At 38.5% G+C, this 24,841-nt stretch overlaps 1 protein-coding gene across 5 annotated transcripts in view; it reads right to left on the bottom strand.

The window, feature by feature from the left end:
- Positions 1 to 7,781: 7,781 nt before the first annotated feature.
- Musk (muscle associated receptor tyrosine kinase) overlaps positions 7,782 to 24,841 on the bottom strand; it is a 107,668-nt gene continuing 90,608 nt past the window's right edge. For 2 of the 5 annotated variants that reach the window (XM_055605347.1, XM_055605349.1), the window contains 6 exons: positions 24,474 to 24,737; positions 22,409 to 22,584; positions 11,841 to 12,039; positions 11,206 to 11,397; positions 9,753 to 9,901; positions 7,782 to 8,464 (listed from right to left, as the gene is read on the bottom strand). In XM_055605347.1, coding sequence (XP_055461322.1) covers positions 7,782 to 8,464; positions 9,753 to 9,901; positions 11,206 to 11,397; positions 11,841 to 12,039; positions 22,409 to 22,584; positions 24,474 to 24,737 — 1,663 coding nt within the window. Of the gene's footprint in view, positions 8,465 to 9,752; positions 9,902 to 11,205; positions 11,398 to 11,840; positions 12,040 to 21,736; positions 21,761 to 22,408; positions 22,585 to 24,473; positions 24,738 to 24,841 lie in introns of all 5 variants that reach the window. The other 3 variants (XM_055605350.1, XM_055605351.1, XM_055605348.1) reach the window with 2 other exon arrangements.

Here is a 24,841-nt window from a genome sequence, read left to right as displayed (position 1 = left end):
ACCTGTGACATTTTTTTTCCTATCAACATAGATTTTGGCTGTTCTGATATGTAATGATTCAATACTGAAGCCATGCAAGAAGTGTATGGTTTGTATGATGATCTAAGCCAAAGTTAAACTTTATAGGTACCCATACTTTGGTGACTGTGTATCTGAAACAAGTCAAACAGCAAGCAGCCTGAAATACTCCAGCTATAAGGCCAAGGCATTATCTTTCCTGGTGTATGGATGACTCTGCTTAAAAAGGCAGAGTGAACATATCTGTCAAATTCTTTTTTTCTTCAATTCTCATAAAGTAACACCTGGACCATTTTTTTTAAAGAAGCACCCACATCATGCTGCAAATCAGTGACAGCCCTAGGTAGCTGAGGACATTCGGCCATCTGCAATGGGAACAGATGAGGGCACTGGAAACTGCTAACACAAACATAGTCTTGCTTCTTGAGAATAAGCTCAAACATCAGCAGCACTGCAACACTGTGATGTGCTGTTACTAGAGAGTTCCTCAGACTACTCCTAGAACTAAATGCAATACCATGAAAAGAAGCAGATTGCATCTTGTTGTAGTAAATTTTTAAAAAGCTGTTGGGCTATATAACGTTTATTATTAGCCCTTGGATTATCACGGCAGTATTATCTAACCTGCTTTCACAAATAATAAGACACAGACACCTGTAAGATTATAATTGCCTTATTTACCTTTGGCCGGGCAGATTTTCCTATCTACACTATTTGAATCACTTCACCATCCCAGCCCCCTTCCAATGACATCCTTCTTAACCATCTTATCTTCTATCAATAATCTCATAAACACTTGTTTTTATTCTTCATCTGGGCCCTTTCATGCCATTATTGGAGTCCTTCCTCCTAGCCCCACATGGTCTCTTCTTCAGGCTAACCCATCATCATCATCCTCCTTCCTCTTCATTTCTCTCCTGATTCTCCTGATTCTCTGTCCTCAAAATCCTGGAAACTTTGCCAAGCTTACCCCAGGTATAGGCCATTTAATGAACCAATCAGATATAATGTTTTAGGCAGGTTCACACAAACAAGGATGGGTGTATCTGGTGGCAGTAATCAGATCTTGAGGGCCAGTGATTAGCATTCGACCAACTTCCAACAACATTTCTCCTGGCACGTCAAGTGAGCAGAAAGAGCAGAGCCAAGCCTTGGAAAGGAAGGAATCTGAAGTCCTCATCCACACAGATTATTAGAGAAACAGCTTGGGAGAGATGTTTGAGCTAAAGTGTAGCGTGTAGTATTTAGACCAGGTGAGGCATAGATAGAAGACAGTTATTGTCTGAGGCATGGGCTAACAGATGTACCAAAATCAAGAGGCTGAGAGGAAGAAGAAAGAGCCCTAAGGAAGTGTCAGGAGGTAATACCTAAGCTGTTTCAACCACCTATAGAGGGCTCTTGATCAAGATGGTGGACTGAATCTTTTATACCAGTATTTCATCAGGATGATAAAAATTATGTATAAATAAGAATTGACTTTGGGCTAGCTGAAAATTATGTAAGTGCTATCCTGTCGACAAGATTTTGGGAAGGAGGAAATATCTTATTGTTCTTATCAGTTGATAAGATGGAGTAATATTGGACCATTTTATGCTTGCAATCTATGCAAAGCAAGGTATCAGTGGAGGTAAGAAGTGACTTCACATGGATAAAATCTATAAGCCCTGAGACAGAGGATGCAGACAGCAAAGGACGTCAATCAAGAAAAACAAATCCTCTATGTGTTGCTAGTGGGAGTCCCATAACATGCTCTGTGAAGAGACTGGAGGATTTGACTGACAAGCGTCCTGAGTAAGGACAGTGAACACAGGGGTGTGTGTGTGTGTGTGTGTGTGTGTGTGTGTGTGTGTGTGTGTGTGTTTAAATGGGGTTTCAGAGAGTATAGAGAAAACAGACTACTCCAAGGGAACAGAAACGGTGAACCAATAACAATCTCCTCCTCCAGAATAGAACAAATCAATGCTTAATGTACCCAGAGCGGAGACTTACATTGTTTGAGCTACTTGGAAGGTTCTGATCAGATCACCTAGACACTTCTGCTGGGTAAATACAACAGAGAACTGCAAAAGAAACCCACTTCAGCCAACAATTAGAATCAGAAAAATTCTAGATTTGAAATTATAAATAGTAGATTTAAAAAGCCTCTAGACATTTGTGAGAAAAAAAAAAAAAGCAAACAAGAAAGAAGGCCAAAGAAAGAGGAAGAAAATAATAAAATAATAAAAAACATAGTGTGCAGATTCTGTGATGTTTTAGGTACTGTTTCAGCCATATAGACAATAGAATTAAAGTATATTTTCAGCTTAAAATGAAATCCCATTATTTGTTTGCAATAATAAATATTTATATGATGATGTAATTATGATTAGATATTTTTTGCTTTTACCATATTTATGATCAATTTATAGTCAAAGTACCCACATCTAAATTATCTAAAAAAGAAATGCAAACAATACAGATTCTGACAGCATACAAATACACCTGACTGATGCTGCCAGCAGAGGTAAAAGTTATGGATAAAAATGTGGAAACTATAATTTTATTGTACTTAATTTATAAACATTGGGCAACCTTTCTTTATATTACTGAAAGTCATAGTGACTGTGACTGACTAAGAAGCTAGCTATCATGTCTCTGGATGTGGAGAGATTTGAGTAAAAGTTTTTTAAACTGCCCATCTTTAATGAGGGTTGTATTAGGCAGAATTCTCTAGAGTAACAGAACTTACAGAACTTATATATACATACATGTATATGGATATATATAGATACACACACAAACATACACGGGATTTATTAGAATTACTTACAGACTGTGGTACAGCTAATCCAACAGTGACTGCTGTGAGCAGACAGTCCAAGAAACCAGTAACTGTTCAGTCCACAAAGCTGAATGTCTCAGCTGGTCTTTAGTATACAGCAGAATGCTGAAGAAATAGGCTTAAATGTCATTGAAGGAATGGGACTTGCTAGCAAGGCAAGAGACAACAGGCAAAGAACAAAAACTTTCTTCTTCCATATTCTTATATAGGCTTTCAGCAGAAGGTCCAGATATGATGCTGGTTTTTCTTCCTTCTCAAATCTGGATTAAAGGTATGTCTTCCCACTTCAAATATCCAGATTAGAAGTAGAACTTCCTTTTTCAAATTAGGCAAAAATTTCTCACAAGTGTGTCCCATTTTTTAACTCTTAGCTAATTCTAGATGTAGTCAAGTTCACACCCAAAAATGGCCATCACAAAGGGAGATACTTCATACTTTCATATATATATATATATAAAATTTATTCACTTTATATACCAATTGTAGCCCCCTTTCTTATCTCCTCTCAATCCTACCCTCCTTTCCTCTTCTCCCCATCACCCTTCTCTAGTCCACTGAAAAGGGGAGCCCTCCTCCCAGACCACCTGATCCCAGTCAAATACTCCTAGACACCATCCTCCCTCCCTGGCCTTGTAGCAGTTCCAATACTTCTCAGCAATGTCAGCCTGGGGGACAAAGCTTCTAGAAAATTATCCTTTGGGGAATTCATCCAAACCAGAGCCAAACCATAGCATAAGCCAATACCATACAGAAAAATTTCTTAAGTTTATGAAGCTATCATATGCAGATAAAACTGTAACAGAGAAGAAAATGATGAATTTTCAACTTAGAAATGTTGGTGCAAATTTTTAATAGATCAGAAGTTACATATAAGATTGATATCCAAAGAGAGTTTATGCACAGAATACAAGGTTGTTTCAATACTAGGAAGTAAATTTATATGTTTATATATCAATAACATATCAAGTAGGGAAATAGTTGTTTGGATTGATTGAAATTCAGCATCATTTTCCAATGAATAAAAACAGAAAACAAAGATACATGGACATCTAGTGTATAGCAGTGGTTCAAATATGTATGACAAAATTTAATGCTTTAATATATATGGTCCTTTCATGAAGCAATGAGAAAGTGATACACTCAACAGAAAAATATTAGTATCACACAAATCATAAGTCAACTGTTCACAAAAACTGAGAAATGTTTAATATAATGAGTTTTAAATATTTTAAGTGCAAGTTGCAAAATGAGGATTTTTTTAAGTTACTATATTGGCAGTGATTACAATGCTAATGTACTTACTATTTGTGAGGCTGAAAGAAATGGGTTCTTCCATTTGTCTGGAAAATATATGCATTGACAAAATAATAAAGAAATATAATTGTCTTTATCTTTAAAATCAATAAAAGTACAAACACCTTTTAATCTAGAAATTCCAATTTTAAGAGTGAAATCTAAAAAAATTACTTCAGAAGAATGCTCACAATATCTAGGAACAAAGATTATGAAATATTTTATTTTATTATGAAAATAGATATAAGCTTAATTCCAACAATGGACTGTGGTATTACAAAACCTATGATAAATTCATATAAAACTATGCAATCATTACAAGTGCTGTTGAACATAAATATAAATATTTTTATATAGAATGTGTTAGGGTGCATTAGATAGTAAGAACTCAGCTTAAACCTGTATGCCAGCACCCTTCTTCATGTTTAGCTTTAAATTATCTCTTATGTCTGTCTGTTTGTATATCTATCATCTGTTGTTGAATCTACATAGCTTTCATCTATCATTTATATACCTACCTATGTATAATATATCTGTCTTTCTTTCATTATCTATCATTTTCTATCTGTCTTTTATCTACCATCTTTCTACTTTCCTATCTACTTATTAATAAAAGGTGAAAGTATATTTTAATGATATTAAAATTAATAAACGTAGCTGTTGTGTCTTTATTCTCACAATAGTTTATTATTATTTTGTGAAGTATATGTTATTAACATATGTTGCTTGTTATTTTTTTCATTAGAAATTATTACTTTTGCAAGGAAAAAAGCAACATTTTCTTTAAGGCAATATATATATATATATAATTTTTTTCTCTTTCATATAAAGCATAACACAAACATAATATGCTTTTTATAAGATAAATCTTACATTTCAATTCTAAAATAAACACAATAGAAAATTAGACTGTAGGCAATTACTAAAATAAAACTATAAATGCTCTAGAAAAAAGAAAATGTCAACTCTTACTTTTGCTTTCTGAGATCAAGTTTTGCTAAGTATATAGTTGAGGCTGCCTGAAATTTATGAGCTTTTTGGCTCAGGCTCTCAAGTATTGGGATTGAAGGCTTATGCTACCATGCTTAGTTCAATTTCACCATTAATTAAAAAACTTAAAATGACATTCTCTTTTTCTATCTCAAAACGAGAATATTTGGGTGGGTAAACTTCTCAGCACACAAGGCTGTGACCCACGTTCAGGTTTCCAGAACCCCCACCAGATCAGATGAAGTCAACTCTGCTGTAATCTCCAAGCTTCTACCACAAGATGGAGGTGGAGACAGGAGAATCCCGGCTCACAGGTCAGCTATCCCAGCACACACAGAAGCAAACAAAAGACCTTGTGTCAAACACGGTAGAAGATGAGGACCAATACTAGAGGTTGTCCTCTGCTCTCTCTATGTGCACCATGACACTGTGAACACAAGCACTCACACACACACAAAATTGATGTATTATTTTATCTAGCGAGTGCTTAGTGTTGAGCTATCTTGAACAATGCAGTTATGAAAACATTTCTAGAGACTATGACAATATATAACAAAAGTTTTATTTTTATTATTATTTTAATTATGTGTATGTGTGTGCTTCTGTGTGGCGGTATGTGCACATAAAGGCAGGTGCCCTTGGAGGCCAGATGAATTGGACCCCTGAGACCTGACATTACAGGTGGTTGCAAGGGAAACCGAACTTCAGTCCTTGCTAGAGCAGTATGTCTTCTTCACCACTGAGCCATCTCTCTAGCTCCCACAACACACGTTTTAATATTGTGAATGCCATGAGGCCCATGCACCTCCTTCCTTAAAATTTCCAAAAAGAGATATGTAAAGAAGTGTACAAGTACAGGTTATCAGACCACTGTTTATGATGACAAAAATTAGGAGAACCTCTCATGTTCAAAATGTGAAATTGATTATATGATGGGATATCCACATTAAGTTGATATTATTCAGAAAGTACATTAGATTTTAGAATAATTACATGTAACAGATTCATAAAAAAAAATGAAGTGATGGAAAGTTTTTCTTTTCTGCTCTGTCTTAATACCAGCCAGAGAATGTGTGCAAAATGACCTGGTAATTTTGCTCTGTTTGGTGTCTGGACACTTACATAGACTTGCTGGTAACTTGCTGATATTGGGGCTGCATTTGGTAACATGCTTCCCTTTTTAAATTGCTATAGTGAGTCCACAGTGTGAAAAACCTTTGTTCAGAAAAAAAAAAGGATGCTGGACCCATGTTCCTATACTACAGCATACTATAACCAGCTAATGGTTTAATACTTAGTGATTATAGCGTCACTAAGGAAATAACTTAGTGATTTTTAACTCAAAAGTGCAATTAGAACTCATGCTGAGACAAACATACCATCTAATGGATGTTTAGACTGATTTAAATTGATAAAACTAAAATGGGTTTTCTTCCTACTCATTGAAAACACTTAGGAAAATAATAACAAGGCATACAGTGTATTCTCTGAAACCACATACACATGACAAATCATTTCCACAGAGTCTTTATGTATGCAGGAAGGGGAAGGTCCCCACTGAGAAATATAAAGCACTGGAGGACCTGAGTCCTCAAAGTGTAAAAAAAATCTTATTAAGTAACAAGATGGTTTGATTCACTGTGTGGAAGCTATGAAGCAACACACTGCTAATCATATGACCAATCAATCAAAAATGCCTTCTAAAAGGTAGCAACATCAGAATACACAAAACACTTCCTTGTGAAAATGCTTGGAACCTCAAGCATACTGCAATATCCAATATGATACCTCATGCCTTACAATAGTTACTGGCCCATGGCAACAGAATTACTGTATGGCAAATTCAAGAGCACATACAGAAGAAAAAGGTCATACTTGACTGAGGTAAAAATTTTATCTGTTGCTTATGCTATTTTAAGGAAAATGTGCCAGTACAGTTCTCAAAGAAAAAGGTAGACTGATAAGTTATGAAAAAAAAAAAAAAAACAGAAGGAATGAGGCTACTCACATCCATGATTCCTGCACACCAAGGAAAGACTTCTGGTGAGAGCAGACAGAAAAGGAGCCAGGAAGTGCAGTCAGCAAAGAGCTTGCAGGTTTTCCACTTTTTATTCTTTAAAAACCTATCAGTAAAATAGACACCCGACTCCAGAATGCAAATACGTGATTACACATTCAATGCAAGAGAGAAGTAAAACAACAGAAAGAACCCATCAAGTGTCTTGAGTGGTGGAAAAATGCATTCCTGTCTTTAGTTTTCTGTCCTTTACTTAAAGAGACTGTTTTTGCAATGGACACAATGTCTTCCATTAAAAAGTGAAGCCCCCATCCTGTTTTGGACTCAACAGTTTCACTCTGAGGGGTGACGTAGGAAGAGAACCAGGGATGTTCTTATTATGCAGCGTGTGTTAGGAACTGTTCCTTTGAGGGAAAAGTGGAACCTGCTGTCTTCTCAGCCTTTGTCTCCAACTACCTATTTCAATGTGACCTTTAACCCTGTGGGTTCCTCACAATTCGTTTCTCCCGGCGAACAAGCAAACGGCTCGTGGTGTCTCCTTCGTACTGTTTCCCATCTGGTCTTACGCGGCCTCTGCTGTATGATTCCTCCAGCTCACAGTCTGAAAAGAGCCTACCTGGTGTTGTTTGAGTGTGGCCAACCTTAGACACCCACCATTCCCTCTGCTCTTTCACACATGCGCTGCAGGATCCGGTGAATACTGCAGAAGCTGGGTCTATCCGCAGGCAGTTTACTCCAACACAGGCGCATGAGATTGTACAGTTCCAACGGGCAGTTCTCAGGGCAGGAGAGGATGTTGCCATCTCTCACATAGTAGATGACCTCCTCGTGGGCCATTCCATAATAAGGTTGCAATCCATATGAGAAGATCTCCCAGAGGACCACTCCATAGGCCCACACATCTGACTCTGTGGTGTAGCGGTTATAGAAGATGGACTCAGGCGGCATCCAACGAATAGGTATGGCGTCGTTTTCATTAGCTTTGTAATAGTCTGCGGAGTAGATGTTCCTGGAAAGGCCAAAGTCTGCAATTTTTACTACCATGTTTTCCCCCACCAGGCAGTTTCTGGTAGCTAAGTCCCGGTGGACAAACTTGCGCTCTGACAGGTAGGCCATGCCGGCTGCCACCTGCCTAGCAATGCAGAGCTGTTCTGCACAGGACAAGGGTGGAGGACCGGGGCTGGACACCTGGGCCCCTGTGGACAGATCAGTGTTGCTGAGGCTGCATACGCTGTGAGGAGACATGCTTCGAAGGAACTCATTGAGGTCGCCATAGGCCATGTACTCAAAGAGCAGACACATTGGCTTCCCTACTGCACACACCCCTGCAATCAAAATAATATCTCGGTTAGACTGAGTCTTTCAGCAAGGAAAGAGCACTCCGAAACAGAAGATCAGACCAGAAAAGATGGGGTCCTGTTTATTATGGACAGTGTGATCCCACTTCCCTTCCCCCCCCCCCACACCACCACTTCTTTGCTTAAACATCCCCAGTACCTGGAAAGGTTCGGTGTATTTCTTCTCTTTCCAGGTTGTCACAATTCCTGACCCCTTGATTCTTAAATGTTCCCTCGGTTATATTTCCACATATACTACCGCCTGATCTCATACCCATTCAGTGTATTAGACATGCTCCCCCAATGTTTTGTCTCGTGGAATGGAGAGACTGTGCCCTCTGTTTCTTTAAGTCACTCAGACTTCCTGTAACATATGGTCAGTGGATTAAGGAATGAGTATGTGCTGGGGATGTGCGATGCAATCATTCTATTTAGGTCTCTGAAGAATGAGAAGGAAGATCTACTGTGTTTAGGAAGAACAATACAAAGAATCCAAGGTTCTTAAGGGAAGTTCTTAGGTGGCTATGGTAAAATGCTTTGAAATTTAGATTTTATCATTGATGTTCATTCTATTAAAAAAAAAAGCAGTTTTCATATACAAAGAGTTTTACACACAGTGTCAGGAAAGCATTTGAAAAACCTTAACATATTAATCTATATGAGAAATAAATGTAGAAGCTTGTATTGTTAAATCTGATGGGCATAATTTCACCTCAAAATAAAAATAAATTGTCAGATTTTTTTTCCCAGGGAAAATTAAAAGTCTCAGTTTGAAAGAAAAAAGAGAAATAAGAAATAGGGCCTTTTCTGGTTATTTTTGTAATCCAAGAGATTTTAGCAGACAGTGTATACATTAAAGAGGAAATCAAATGTTGGTCATACTTTCCAGTGCCTCCTACAATCTTCTTTGGGTCTTGTCAACAATCACTTACCTGAATCCTCAGGTGTCTATAATGTTGGTGCACTAGTTACATTGGTTTTGAGAGAATTCCTGCATTAGAAAGCTCAAGACAATATATTGCTCTCAAGAAAAAATAGTGTGTGTGTATGCGCGAGCGCGAGCGCGAACGCGTGCGTGCGTGCGTGCGTGTGTATGTGTGTGTGCCCTGAAATCTGGGTAGAAGGAATTTGGGGAAGTAGGTGAAAAGGCTAAACTAGGAAAGGGAGAGACATATCACATGGATCAGAGAGTAAGGCAAAAGGATAAATAACTAAAATACAAAAGAAGAAAAGCTCTTTGCTGAGGAACAATTTTTTTTCACCTATATTTTCATACCTAAGAGCTTCACAATGTTGGGGTTGTCAAATTCCGCCATGAGGGCTGCCTCCCTCTGAAAGTCGGCTTGCATGTCTGCTGAAGCTTCCTCCTTGAGCATCTTCACAGCCACCATAGTGAAAGGTTCATGAGGAAGTAAGCCTGGAGCCCTGAGAGATAAACCAAAGATGGGGACATTTACACTGCTGTGGTTGTATTTACTCCTATTAACATACCCACACACACTTATGCAGCCTTTCCAGAGCTGCAAATGCGAAGGAAGATGACAACAGTAAGCCATGCTTAAATTTCTTGGTGCCAAATAAAAAAAAAAAAATCACTAATTATTCTTAACGTAGGTTATGTTTAACAATCCATTATGTACCAACTAGTAATCCCCTACTGGTTAGCAGGAATCTAAATTTCTTGAGGATGGAGACTATGGCTGTCTGCTTTTGTGTCCCTCCTATATCCTAAAGTGACATCTTGTCAGTCTCGAGGTAAGCATGGGAGACTTTTCATTTTAAATGTAACTTCAATTTCAAGGCTACTTTAAGTGGAAATAGGGCTGTATTTGCTCAAGGACAGAACTGACAACTGATGAATAAATCCAAGCCCTATTGCCCAACTCTGTGTCTGAGGATCTGTGTCCACACAGAGTGGGTATTTTATCCCATTTCAAACAAAGTAAAAAAAAAAAAAAAAAAAAAAAAAAAAAAAAAAAAAGAGCTATGATTGGCCGTGATACACCTCTTTCCTGAACTGATTTTTTAATTTTTACAGTTTCCCATTGTTTCATGAATGTCTATTTAATGTCTATAGAAGTGAAACTGAGTTCTTAAACACTAATTCAAAGGGAACTTTAAATGAAGTACATAATGACAACAGAAAAATTAAAAACAAGTACATAGGGATTATTATCAATGCAATGTAAGAAATTATGGCTGAATGTATGGAAAATTATTTTCTAGAAATGAAATATGGTTGGATTAATGAATGTTTTTGTAAGATGATTATTGGATTTCCTATAAATTAAGAATTTAACTTCCACAAACCACATTCTTTCTAGGTATGCTACTTTCTAGTAAAAAGGAAACATTAAGATTTACAATAAAGCATGTATGGGTAGAGAGATGGCTTGGACCACTAACCACATTTCCAAAGGATCTAAATAGTGGCTTATACCCAACTGTAACTCCAGTTTTAGGGGATCCAATGCCCTCCTCTGGTTTCTGAGGACACTGCCCCCACATACAGACAGACAGACAGACAGACAGACATAAATTCAGACCTACATTCGGGCAAAATACCAACACATGCAAAGTTTAAAAAAATAGCTTTCAGTACAAATAAATGATGTGCTAAATAACTTGATAATAACTTTCGTTCACAGTAGATCAGTCTAATAATCTGGTAACTTTTAAAACATAGTGAATTTCAGCAGAGTTTTTTTTTTTTCCATAGTTAACTTTACCTTGCTTGAAAGACCCTTCCAAACGCTCCCTCTCCGATGTCTCTGACATACTCAATGTTATTCCTGGGATACTCCAGGCTGAGCAGCTTGGGATTCAGAAGGAGTGGCATCCTCTGGTACATGGGGTTGGGATGGAGCCTATCCAGCAGGAGCTCAGAAGGCAATGTGGTGAGGGTCACCGCTGTTGACTCTCTGCAGGTGAGAGAGGCGAGATCAAGAATGGCCTTTGCACTTAGACCTCGAACCTTGAAGATACTCAGAAATACATAGAGCTGGAAATACTAAGACAGCGGGAAACTCTTGGGCTTGAAAATGATAAAGTCTGTTGCTTGTGCTCTAGTCAATAGACACATTTTGTCACTATCTATATCAGCAGCAGCAATGGGAGAAGATGGGATACAGAAGTTGCCATTTCCATCCAAATGATTACTTAAGTTGTATCTGTTATAAACACTGACTTTGGTACATGTGACCTGTTTAAAGTTCAAAGTAGCGGTGTCTAATTTTAAAGCCAGGGTGTGGACACCAGCAAGATAGTGGTGGTGTGATGAGACACCTCTCCTCCCCAACTACAAAACTGAGTATAAGGGTTATAGGGCATGACTTCATGCGATTGGCTTCAACTCCATTCTCACCTTTTCTTATTTTTCCACTCTTTCCTTCTTCGGCAGCAATAAAGAGTAGCAATGGTAAGAAGAGCAAAAACGGCAAAGCTGGACATGATGAAGATGATGACAGTCATGGAGTACGCAGGTGAGACAGCGAAGGAAGAAGTGGAGGAGGGCAAATTTGGAATGTCCACACTCGGCTTGGAGGACACTATTGATGGGAATGCTGCAAACAAACAATAGTTCTTTGTGTTGATTTTGGAACCTTTAAAAATTAGTTTTTGTATTGAAGCTCTCACTACCACATTATTAATAATATGGCAGTGTATCAGCTTCTCCTGGTTATCTATTTATAAAGCCTTATATTAATAATCCAATAAGGTTCACTTGCAAAGAGGAGGAGACTTGGAGAAGAAATATGCTTTCCTAAAAGAAATGCAAGTCCCAGGCTGCTTATTCACTATCTGTGAGTGACAGAGCTCAGAAAATTATACAGTAAAATGTTTTCATATAATGAGACTGAAGTTGAAATGAGAATGTCTGAGATGAGCTTGTGTGTGTGTGTGTGTGTGTGTGTGTGTGTGTGTGTGTGTGTGTGTGGTAGGTTTACAAATAATAAAAATAACCAAAAAAGATGATGAAAAATGAAACCATTGAAATATAAATGAACAGAAAACCATTAATTTAAAACTTGAACTCTTATGAAAGTCCTATGTAAAAGGCCAGTGACATTTAAAAGCAAGTAAAATCTGCATTTATGCTGGAAATCAGCATTTGCCACCCTTCTGTCGCTCTGCTGGCAGCATGCAAGTCCACAGTGGACATAGTTAAACAACCTTATTACACATAGCTTGATATACATATATATTTTTTGTAGAGTAAGTACAGGAAAAAAAACCATGGAAACAGAAGTTTTATACATGACAAAAAGAGTCTTGTCATTAAGAATCAACTTTGTAGCCTAAAAAGAGAGAAGATTATTATCATATCTGGGAAACACTGACAATGTGGCTAATGCCAGGCCACAGAGGTAAACCTCAATAAATTCCCAAAGCATACATTACAAAGCTCTGTTCACTCACCAGCATGCATACAGTGAGAGATTAAATAAAATCCAACAGGACTATGAAGCAAAAGAAAGATCTGTTTAACTCTACTGGTTAAAAAATTATGTCGCCAGAAAAAAAAATAGTTTGTAATGATATTATTACATCACATTATTACATTATTACATGTAATGGTATGTTTGAAATTTGGCTAAAATTGTATTCATTGATAAACTCATGGTTTTATCTTCCGTTAGACACAAGGAAGGATGAATGGAATATGAAACTTTAGACAAGCAAAAGTAACTCTTGAGAACAAAAGAAAACAGGACACGATACACATATGCAAGCAGAGGTTACTAAGTGAGACCACACATACCACAAATGACAAAGATGAGTAAAATTTCTAGTCTTTTAAATATTTAGAACATGGTTTGATGAGTGGAATTTTAATTGGGAAAGACAAGAAAGCCACAAATGTAGCAATTAAGAAAGAAATGTTATCTCCATATACTCACAGATCAGTAAAGTGCATAGTACATAATTATGCAATCACACTAAAGTCTTAGGGAAAATCATAGGAACACAGTAGTTACCAAATTTGAATAAGAAATATACATGAGTAGAACCGTAAACTAGAAATTGCTTTTAAAAACCATTGTATAATGACAAACATGCTCTTTGAGACTTGGGGGAGGTAAAATTCCAGTATCATAATATGTCCCATTTAGAGAACATTCTTTTAACCCTTTAAGGAATCTACAGTGCTAAACTGAAACACAGATTTTTAAAAGGAAAAGACACACACCAGTTATCTGACAGAGATTTAGAAGTGCCTGACTGAGCAATTGCTAACTGATCCCCAACAGAGTAAGAGAATACAGGTTTCACAAGCAGGAAGATATTAAAACACACACACACACACACACACACACACACACACACAAAAGAAAAATCTTTATTCCAGTAGGAGCCAATGGCATTTGGAAAAGGCCATTTTTAAAGTGATGGACCTGTATAAACAGGGCCTGTGTCTGCCTCTTTAGCTTGGAGTAGGGACAGCTCAACACTGCTAGCTGAACAAAAGAAAACCTTTAATACAGCACGTGTCCAAGGTTTGAAACACAACACTCATGAAAGTACAGGTTGTAAGGGGTGTTTATGTATGACTTCTAGTCTAGGAGTGAACATAGTGAATAACCCTGACCCCCACTAGCTAAGCAAGTGTTTTGAACTGTAGAGGTCAAATGTGGTCACTACTGTGACTTAGGAAGACATATGGGACAGGAAGATATTTAATACAGAAGATATTTAATAAAACATCTGCATGATATTGCTGACAGCTTGCCTTATCAAGGCACAGCAGTGGTGAGCTGAGACTTCCCAGGTTCTAATGCTGGTCCACAGTCACCCCGAGTCTTTTCAATCTGAAAGAAACTTTAAAAGAGTCAGCTATCATGAACTCAGTTGACTGCTCTTTGATCATTCTTCCTTGCCAGGCCGCCAGGGAAGAGGATCCAGACAGTCTTGATGAGACTGAAAGGGAGAGCTCCCCCTTTCAGTGGACTAGGGGAAGGGGATGGGGAGGAGAGGGAGGGAGGGTAAGACTGGGGGGAGTTGAGGGAGGAGGCTTCAATTGAGATATATAATGAATAAATTGTGAAGAAAGAAATTAAAAAATTAAAAAGATTCAGCTAACCTCCCATTCTAAATACAGTAGGAATCATTATTAAGAGATGTAGATCAATGTTTATTTTTATACCCAGATTTTACAGAGCTGTTCATATTGTATATAATAAGTGTGAAAATATAATTTGCGAAGTTGATGTGATATAATCAGGAAGTATATTGGTAATTTTTTTCTCAAAAAATATCAGAAAATTGAGTCAGCGGATAAAGCTTGTGGTACTCAAAAATGAGGATGGGAGTTTGTATCTCCAGAACCCAAGTGAAAAGTAGAGTATGGTGGCATGCACTTGTACCCCAGTGCAGGGGACAGGGCACAGACAGCTTAGTCCCAGAGCTCACCTGCTGGCCCATATAACCAACAGACATGTCCTTGTCTCAAAAACTATATATAAGGTGGATATTGATAAAGGAATGTTTGGTCTCCACATAGGTACAGAGGTGTACCTACCCACATATACATACATACACACATACATATGCAAACCACCCACCCTACATGCGTACATAACATATATACATAATTATTATAAAATAGATTTTAATGAGATGTTCTTAAAAAATTCATGATCACTCTGGAAGATTTATATTTTAAATGCAAGAATTTCCATTGTTTGACCAGTAGTTCTGCTGTATGAATTCAAACTCTTCTTCCTTTCTGGACACTTGTATTTGGAGTCTTTGATTGTTGCTCACAAGAAGAAGTTGACTGGGTTTTCTCCTGGGCCATATCAATCACCTCTCCAGAGTCAAATGACCGAATCAGATTTCCATTAAATACCCCTTTTATCCTTAATTTTTCATTAATATATTTCATATCTTTATCTTTTCCTTATGGTAACCAAGTATTCACTCATTCTACACTAATCCATTGATTATTATTAAAGCTTTTTTAGGGATCAGGAGCATCGTGGACTAACTTGTCAAGGAGGAACCAATCCATAAGCAGATTGCTAGTGACAAAATGCAGGAGGATGTTCTAACAGTGGTAGAGGATAGCCAGGAGCTGTAGGAGCAGTGACAGCACAGGCTTGGGCATGCTGGGCGGCTCTTCTAATGTAAATTTAAGTTAGTTATAAATAGTGAAGAGGCAACCGTAGTAGAAAGCTGCTATAGTCTCAACACTTGTGTCTTTAGAAGAGCAATCTGTGATTTATACCCTTATCAAAGAGATCTGAGAGGCCTCCTTTCTGTCGTGTGCAATTACAGTGAGAAGACAGCGATATCTGAAGTTATATGTACGGCAGCCACATGTATGGTCCTCACCCGACACCAAATACACCTATGCCTTTATCCTGGACAGATAACTTCCAGAACTCTGAGAAACAGATTTTCATGGCTTGCAAGCTGCTCCCTCTATTGTGTTTTGTTACTGTAACTTAATAGGCCCAAGACAAGATGACCACAAGGGAGGGGGAAGCATTACAAGAGCTGAGTGCAATGAGGGTGGGAAGATAATGTTTTTACAAAGGAGAAATAGCTTGTACTGGGTCAGAACCAAGCTGCTGTGGTGCGGCTCCAAAAGGACACCTGACAGTTTCATCGTTGCAGATGGGTATATCTACAGGTAAGACAGACTGCAGCTTTGGATCATAAGAAGGTCTTACATGCCAAGGGGGGTTATTTGGCTTTTGCCCCGCAGCAAGTGGAGAAAACCACAGGAGGGTTTTAAGTGCAGTAGTGGTCAACTTTGTGCATTAGAAAGATGTCTTAGCTGCAACCCAGACTTCCATAATCATCATTCCCATTATGGCTGATCTCAAGCTCCTAGCATGAACTCCTAAGGAATCAGAGAGAGATGTCTGCTGCACACCGTTGGGTAGGATTCCTAACACACACATACACACACACACACATACACACACACATTACAGATAAAGAGAAAATCTAAAAGCTTCTGTCTAGACAGAAAAAAAAAAAAACAAATACAAGGAAAATAGCCAGACAAATTAAACTATCTCATTTTCCAAACGAGAAGCTAGAAATGATTCAATTACAGCTGCGGTCTAGTTAAAGACATACAGAGTCACTCAAAAATCTTCGTATTTTGCTATTTCACCTCACTTATTTACGTAGGATAAGACTATTGGATGATACTCGCCCCCTCAGGGATTCACTCTCAAGACCTCTTATGAGAAAATACACAAAACGTCTCTTAACTAAAGACCAACTGAATCTGAAAGAGACTTTAAGGTAAGAATAAAGAGCAATAATACAAAATGTACTTCCAAACTTAAATAGATAATGATGACATGACTGGGAACTTTGTCTAATTCTCTAAATAAGACTCAAAAGAGAGTCATTCTTCAAAGAAAAAAAAAAACAATAATGCTGGTGAAACAGAGAACAAGATAAAAGTATTCTGGGGACTCACTGGAGATTCTAAAGGGGGCAGAATGAGGAATGGAAATGGAAAGCTGGGATCTGACTTTTGTAGAACCATGGTAACATAACCAGCTCAAAATAAGTAAAAACTGAGTCCTAGGAATCTCCCTGACTCTGGCTATGGAGCACTGGGATTACAGGTGTACACCATCACACCTCTCTTTTACAAGTGTGATGGGGGTTGAACTCACATCCTTGTGCAAAAAACACTCAGCTATTTGAGTCACTTTGCCAAGCCCCTAAAGAGAGACAATTAGGCAGTGAGCATGACTTCATTCTACACTAATGAATGAGCAAGACTTCATCACAGAAAATGACTGCATTCTTATTCTTGTCATATCATGATCTATTCAGAACTGCATTCAGTTCTGAACATTCCTCCATCCTCCTTACTGATGGCATAGGATAGACATGAAGGCAAGACCTTTGGAACTCAGCTCACAAAAGAAAAAGTTGGAAACTGGGAATGTTTAATGTAAAGAGGAAGAAACTACAAGGGGACAAAACTCATGTCTCCAAATATTTTTAAACTTTGTGCTACAAAGGGTGCACCAAAGGAATGGAAAATATCAGCTATTCAAAGCTATAATGAACCAAGTTTAGTTCAACATGGCCAAAATGTTCTCACAATTAATGGATTGAATTTTAGTTGAGAAAGCAAATGCTTGCATAGACAATGCAGAAGAGAGTCTCCCTGTGGGAAAATTTAGGTGAAAGAACTATTAAAATCACTCCCAACTCTGTTTCTGAGTTTCTGGTTTCCCCATCCCCACAAGATGGGCCCAATCAGCATTTCAAATGATTAAATTGTAACACATTACAAAACTCTCTCTTCCTCCTTCTTTCCTTCCTTTCTTCCCTCCTTCCTTCTCTGACTTCATTTGTGGCCAAATAGTAGATGACCATTATGGAAATGGAATTTTAGAAGCAAGCCATATATTATGTAAATGGTGATTAAAAGATTGTCAAGTTGTCTGAATAAGTTAAAATTAGAAATATTTTTTTTTGCCAGTGGAGCACCTCAAGAACTCGTAATGGAATGTGAAAAGCCATTGGCATCTCTTTTAGAATGAATCTGTTACAATAATCAGGTAAGCTTTTTATGTGATGTCTTGAATTAAAAAAGAAGATGAGAAGCATAAGCTATAAGAGTTTAAAAATCAGACATTGATGATGAAGCCAGGATCAGGCTGGGGCTTGATTACTGGCTTAACACACACTAGATAGGTCATGAGTGGCTAGTCTGTTGACCTGTTTCTCACATTGACTAAGATGTAGAACAGAGCATGTTCATGGTACCTACTTTCATAGGGCTGTTGGGAAGCATAAGAGAGATTGTGTATATTAATCAGTTTTTCAGGATTGGGGCAAACAGTCATTTTCTTTAGGTACCTGAAGAGACAAGAGGATTGATGGTACGCAGCTCTCCTTTACCAGAATAAGACACATTGCCTCTTTCTTCAGAAGCTTTGAAACAGAAGGTAGGCTCACTGATGAGTGTGCCTGGAAGGCATGTGCAATCCCACAAAAGAGACATGTGTATGCTTAGCACAGAGTAATGTAAATATAACAAAGTCACAACGTGTTCAAGGAGTTATTTTAATTCAGCAAAAGATGATTTTAAACTAAAACAAACCCAGAAACTACTGAAACTCTAGTTCCTGCATTTGAGCAATTAGAAAACAATACAAAAATAAAGAATGATTTAAAAAAAAAATTCCTCCATTGTCCCTTAAAATGAACTAGGAATGATATTTGGAATTTCTTAAGAAACCACAAAACAGGGCCAGCAAGATGGCTCTGTGGCTAAAGGCATTTATCCCCGAGCCTGAATTTGATTCCAAGGATCCATATAGTAGAACTGACTCTCACAAGTTATCCTCTGACATGCACACATGCACACACACACACACACACACACACACATACACACACTCACATGAGCGCATACACACACAGAGTAAATAAATGTAATAAGATCTTTTTAAAAAAAATCATAAAACTAGGACTATTTGAGGCTTGATATATTCCATAGAACACAAGTTGCTGTGAGTCATAAGGGCACTTTCTTTGTTAGATTACTAACCCACTATAAAACCATAGAGACAACTTGCTTTTAACTCAGAGAGAAGATATAACCCACGTATGTGCAGACAAAATGATCCTCTTAAAACATTTAAAGCTAATTTTCTCAGATGTATCAACTATCTTATAAATTGTTTTCTAAAGACAAGGAAATTAATATCAGTAGCTACTTTGTGACACTCAGTATTTCAACTTGCAGGAGTTATTTCTCTCCTTCTTCATGTGGGTCCCAGGGACTGATTTATCAGGATTGGTAGCAAGTACCTTACCCCTTGAGCTGTCTTGCTGGCCCTCCAGATGACTCTTTTTAAATCATTTCCCTTAACATTGCAAATCTTAGTGAAAAGTGGCTACCCTAAAGCAACAAAAACAATAAAAAAGCAACTGTCGTGGTATGAATAGGACTGGTCTCCAGAGACTCATGAGTTTGAATGCTTGGCAGATAGGGTGTGGCATTATTAGGAGGTGTGTGTTCGGGGTTAATCTGGTGCTTTGTGTATTCAGATGCTGCCAAGATCTAGTTGCAGTCAGGATGAATTCTTATGTACACCGGTCTTTGGCTCTTTGTTGTGTTGACCTTGCTCCCCAATTATCTCTGACTGGTTAATTAAAAAGGCTGGACAGCCTATAACTGGGCAGAAGAGAAGTAGGCAGAGCTTAGGTTCCCAGGCTTAGGCACTCAGAAGGACCACAAGAACAGAAGAAATAGGGAGAAAGAGAGAAAGCAGAAGATGTAGCAGCAGAAGAAAGCAGAGAGGAAGGAAGTAGCCATGGGGAAGTATGAATCGGGACATGAGGGGCTGGCCTGGTAGAGCAGAAGCAGCATAGGCTGTACAATTATAGCAAGTAATATTGGGGTACAAGGATGGGAAATAGCAAAATAGCTTAGAAGATTGGTATCTGCCCAGCTCTAGTGCTTTAAGGTTCATTATAAATCTACGAGGTCTCTGTGTTATTTATTGGGAATTAAATGTTTGAAGTGGGGTAAAAATTCCAAATAGATATTTACAAGCAAAGATTGGTGTAGCAACCCCCTTGAAAATTAATTTATTGCAATTGTGTGGCCTTGTTGCAGTAGGTTGGAGGAGGTGTGTCACTGTCTCTGATGCTCAAGCTATGCCCAGTGTGCAGATCAAGATGAAGAACTCTTCAGTCCTTCTCCAGCACCATGTCAGCCTGCATGCCACTATGTTTCCTGCCATGATGATAATGGACAAAATCTCTGAAACTGTAAGCTAGCCCCAATTAAATGTTTTCCTTTATAAGAGTTGCCATGGTTATGATGTTGCTTCTCAGGAATAAAACCTTAAGACACCTACCAACCAGACCAAAAACTAATCCTTATTCTATTCCACACTCTGATGATAGTATTCTATATTACAGATGAGTTAGGAGAAAGAATTTTGAGTCTCTTTACCTCAAAGAAATGATAAATAGGTAGATGGGAGATAGGCTTATCTAGATTTGAACATAATGCAAGATATTAAAACATGACACAATACTCCTTGAATATGTCCAATTTTATGTGTCAATTTAAACAAATTAAAAGGAATCTCAACTTCATGATTGCACACTACACCAAATATATCAGAATTTAAATGTGGGAGACCCAGGCAGCCACACTTTTTAAAGTTTTCCAGCTCATGTCAATGTGTAGAATGAATAAAGGATCATTTTGAGCCAGCCCACTGAAGTACACATCTGCAATCCTAGAATTGCAGAATCAAAGCCAGAAAGTTTGAGGCCAGCCTGAGCTACTTAGTGAGACCATGTCTAAAAACACTATAATTCTGGATGCAGCTCAAATGTAGAATGCTTGTCTGGCAGTGAATTGGCCATGGATTTGCTCCCCATCACCACCAAATCCCCACTCTATCTGAGCATCTTTTAAGAAGGGTAGAAAATTTCAAGTTCTTCAGATAAAAACAATGGGACTAGTCTTGAAGGTTTCATTTTTATAGGACTCAAAGTTGGGTAGGTAGGGAAGGGAGGGGGATCTGAGAAGAGATGATCATGATCAAAATTGTATCTCAATGAACTACTACTAATAAACACAATAAGAAAATGAGATTCCAATAGTGTACTAAGAACTTTTCTCTTTGTTACTAGTAGAATGATTAATTTCACAATTAAAACAAAATATTTTGAAAAGTAGGATTACAGATGATTTATTTGTTCATTTGTCCTGTTCATTTTTCTCCCCTTGTGCCAAATGACAAGTGGTTCTATAATTAATATGGAATTTGTGTATAAAAACCCAAGGACTAAAAGAAGGCAAAGAAAAAGGGGGTGGGGAAGTATACCTGATTTCAAAGTAGAAAGACTTGTCACAAATGAAGATTACAAATCAGCTCAATAGAGAAAAAAAAAAAAAAAAACAGCATTTGTTTCCATCCAAAAATAATTACATAATTCAGAACTGTGACTGCAGAATCAAAAGGCTACATCTAACCTCAGCTGAGTTTGCAAACATTGAGTATAAAAGAGGCCAACCATCTTGAGGTAGGAAATAGTATTTGTTCCATTCACTAAGTGTCACACATTCTTCGTGTTCTACTTAAAGGCTATGAGCAAAAGGAGTGGGTGAGCTCTGACCCTGTGCAGATTCTGAAGATGCTCACAACGTTCTGTTCTGGTTATGGGGAAGTGTAATGGCAATGTACATGCATGAAGCCACTTACAGACACAGAAGATACCAGAAGCACAAACGGAATTACTTACTTGTTATGTTTTCTTTTTTATAATCTGAGGGGGAAAGGATAAAAATTGGTTTTAAGGAAATGTTAATATAGCTCCTAGATTCTGTGCACTACCTCTAAGAAACGTGACTTTCCTGTTCAGCATTTAAAGGAGTGACAGAATAGCATTTAAACATGAAGAGTGCAGCTTTGAAATGAAAACAGCCATTAGGGTAACAGTCTCACAGAAGAAATTCATACAGCACCATGCAGTGGCTGTGTTTTGTGAGATCAGCGTTTTCAAACATGTGGCTTATTTTCTGCATGCTTGAAACATCTGCATGGTTGGCTAAGAAAAAGGTTTATTCTTTTATGTCATTCCTCTGACAAATTATGAGATGTTTCTTAGCCATTTCCCCCACACACATTCCAGGAAATGTTACTTGTAAGATCCCCTATGAAATGAAGCAAGATCCAAGCAGCTACAAGTGTCCTTTGATTTATTTGAAAACAAATGAAATGAGTCTTTACGATAACCTATGCAATTAGAATAGCATTAAGATTCTATTACATGTAGAAAGAGGGCAAAGTGAAAAAAACATTAGAACAGCCCAGAAAGCCTAAAAATTGTTAGGAGCTTTACGTATACACCTTATTTGACTGAAAACAGTAAAATTTTCTCAAGTTCTGAAATCTGGAGGGAATTCTTTGTTACCTAAATATGGCAGTCTTGTGCAGGCTGTGGGATACCCGTGCATGCTGGGAAGCTTGCTGCAGTCTGGCACCGGGAGGAGATGCATCCCAGATCTGTAGAGTCCTTGGTGGGTCTTCCCTTCCATTGCCAGCCACTCCTTTGCACAGAAAAGCTCCTTTACTGCCACGCAGTACTCTCTAAAATGTCATAAGGCAAGAAATACTTGATGAATCATGACAAGTTGAAGCCAAATTTGCAGTGGGGCTTAAATTTTGTGTCTTTGAAACTCTATCAGTAGTGTTTTTGCTTACAAAAGCATTGCATATGACCCTTTTTGGCTTAAGTGAACTATAAGTGTACTACACTGTAAAATGAAGTGCTATCTTGTTTAGCATTTTTTTTTTCAAATCTAGAATGAATTAGGTAAAAGTCCCTGACATAATCTTGCTGCAGATAGAAACATGGTTTTGTTTTGGTCCCAGGTGAGGGATGTGGGACTGATTCAGAGTCCACAGCAGCAGACGATTTGCTTCCTGTGGGCTCTGAGAGGGGCTCTTTGCCAGCTGCGGAGAGTTTAAAAATGAGAACTCTGGAGAGAGAATAACCGCCAGAGCCCTGAGAGTGTGGAGCAGAGAGAAAGAACAAGGCTGCTCCTGCTTCCCCCTCTCTGCTCCTCGTTGCTGTTGTGAGACAAGAAGTCGGAGACCTCCTGAAACCAGGATTGGACTGGCTTCTAGGAACCTGATGATCCTGACCAGCAGGAAGCAATTAAAAGAACTGTGCCCCCTCTCCCACTAACCTTTTCTCTACCTGGCGTTGGGGTGTTGGAAGGGATTGTGGTGACGTAGGGAGAAGAAGATATAAGAAACATAATTAAAAGTTAAAAAAAAAAAAAAGAGTACAACTATATATCCTCTCTTGAAGTTCATATTAAAGAATAAAGGTACAAGGGTTGGAGAGATAGCCCACAGGTTAGGAGTACTTGTTGCCTTTGCAGAAGGTCCAAGTTCAATTCCCCGCAACCATAGGGTGGCTCACAACCATCTGTAACTGTAGTTCCAGGAGATCCAACAGGCAATTTACATGGTACATATAAATGCATGCCGAAAAAATTCATACACATAAAATAAAACAAATAAACCTTTAAAAAAATTACAGATACAGAAACAAGGTCAATATGTTAAGAACACATGAACTAAGAGGCATGAGGCATCACCCGGGGCTGATGGGCAGGGCTTGAGAAAGGAACACACCCTGAGCTTCCGCTTCCCCTGCTCTCTGGAATGCAGCGGCAACAATTTCAGGTAACACTTTGAGTTCCTTGGCCAGCTCTTTCCTGGAGAAGCAGGGTCCCGCCGGGAGAACACCAGTCCCTCTCCCCCCCTCCCCCCCCCGAGACCGGATTCATGATTGAGTGTGAAGCCTTCAGGTTTTGGACAGGTCGTGTCATGAGTGGAGGGGGCAAGGACTGGTTGGACTAATTGGAATTTGAAAGTTAACATTTGTCTGAACCTACTAGGACAAATTGCATCAGGGAACTCTAGGTAATTCCAAATTAAGATTGTTAGAGCTAAAAATAAACGGACAAAAAATTTAAGAGGGAAAATAAAGTATATGTGGACTTGGGTGTGGCCCAGTGGTAGATTGCTTGTGTAGCATGTACACATGAGTATACACACACACACATACAGAGAGAGAGAATATGACGGCTTGTCCTAGGTCCCTACAAAGGAGGGAATTTTGTTTGTGTGATCGGCACACCTATATCACGGGGCTCTTTTGTGGTGGACAAGGGCCTTTATGACCAAGCCAAACATTTTCTTTAAGTTCAGAGTACTAGTATCATAGATTGCCATCAATGGTGTGAATGGGAGAAATTCTGTCCTTTTCATCACTTCTTTTGGGTGAATGGCAAATTTTGCCTGACCCGCTGCTCATAACAATGCCTTCCCCCCCCCAAAAAAAAACAAAACAAAACAAAACAAAAACAAAAAACAAAACAATTGGCATACAGGAAAAACAAAAACAAAAACAAAAAACAAAAACAAAAACAGAGTATTTTACTCGTTAATTTTTGAAGTTTTACCTGCAAATGGGCATGGGAGTAGGTACCACTCCGGGGCCGCACTCTTGGAAGAGGTGGTTACACAGCAGAGCCTCAGCAGCTGGCCTGCAGAACTGGCTCACAGCCTTCAGTTCATTCCATGCAGTGTGGATCAGCCGCTCTTGGGCCTCCTCAGGGTCGGAGTAGGAGGCGTTGAAAAACACAAGAGCATCTTTCCCCAGGACCGAGTCGCACACCTCCCCTCTGTACTGAGCACAGTAGCCTTTGCTGTCTCTCTGTGATTTCCTGAAAGAAGCCACGAACAGCACAGCCCAGTCATGCAAGTTCTTTGCATCCATCCATTCTGCCTCACCACAGCTCACATCTGCATCGCAGAAACAGGGAGAGAC

Source organism: Psammomys obesus, unplaced genomic scaffold (genome assembly GCF_907164565.1).
Source record: "Psammomys obesus unplaced genomic scaffold, mPsaObe1.curated_primary_1811, whole genome shotgun sequence".
In the NCBI taxonomy this organism is placed as follows: Eukaryota; Metazoa; Chordata; class Mammalia; order Rodentia; family Muridae; genus Psammomys; species Psammomys obesus.
Note: the sequence above shows the minus strand (reverse complement) of the source record. Positions and strands in the feature narration are given on the sequence as shown.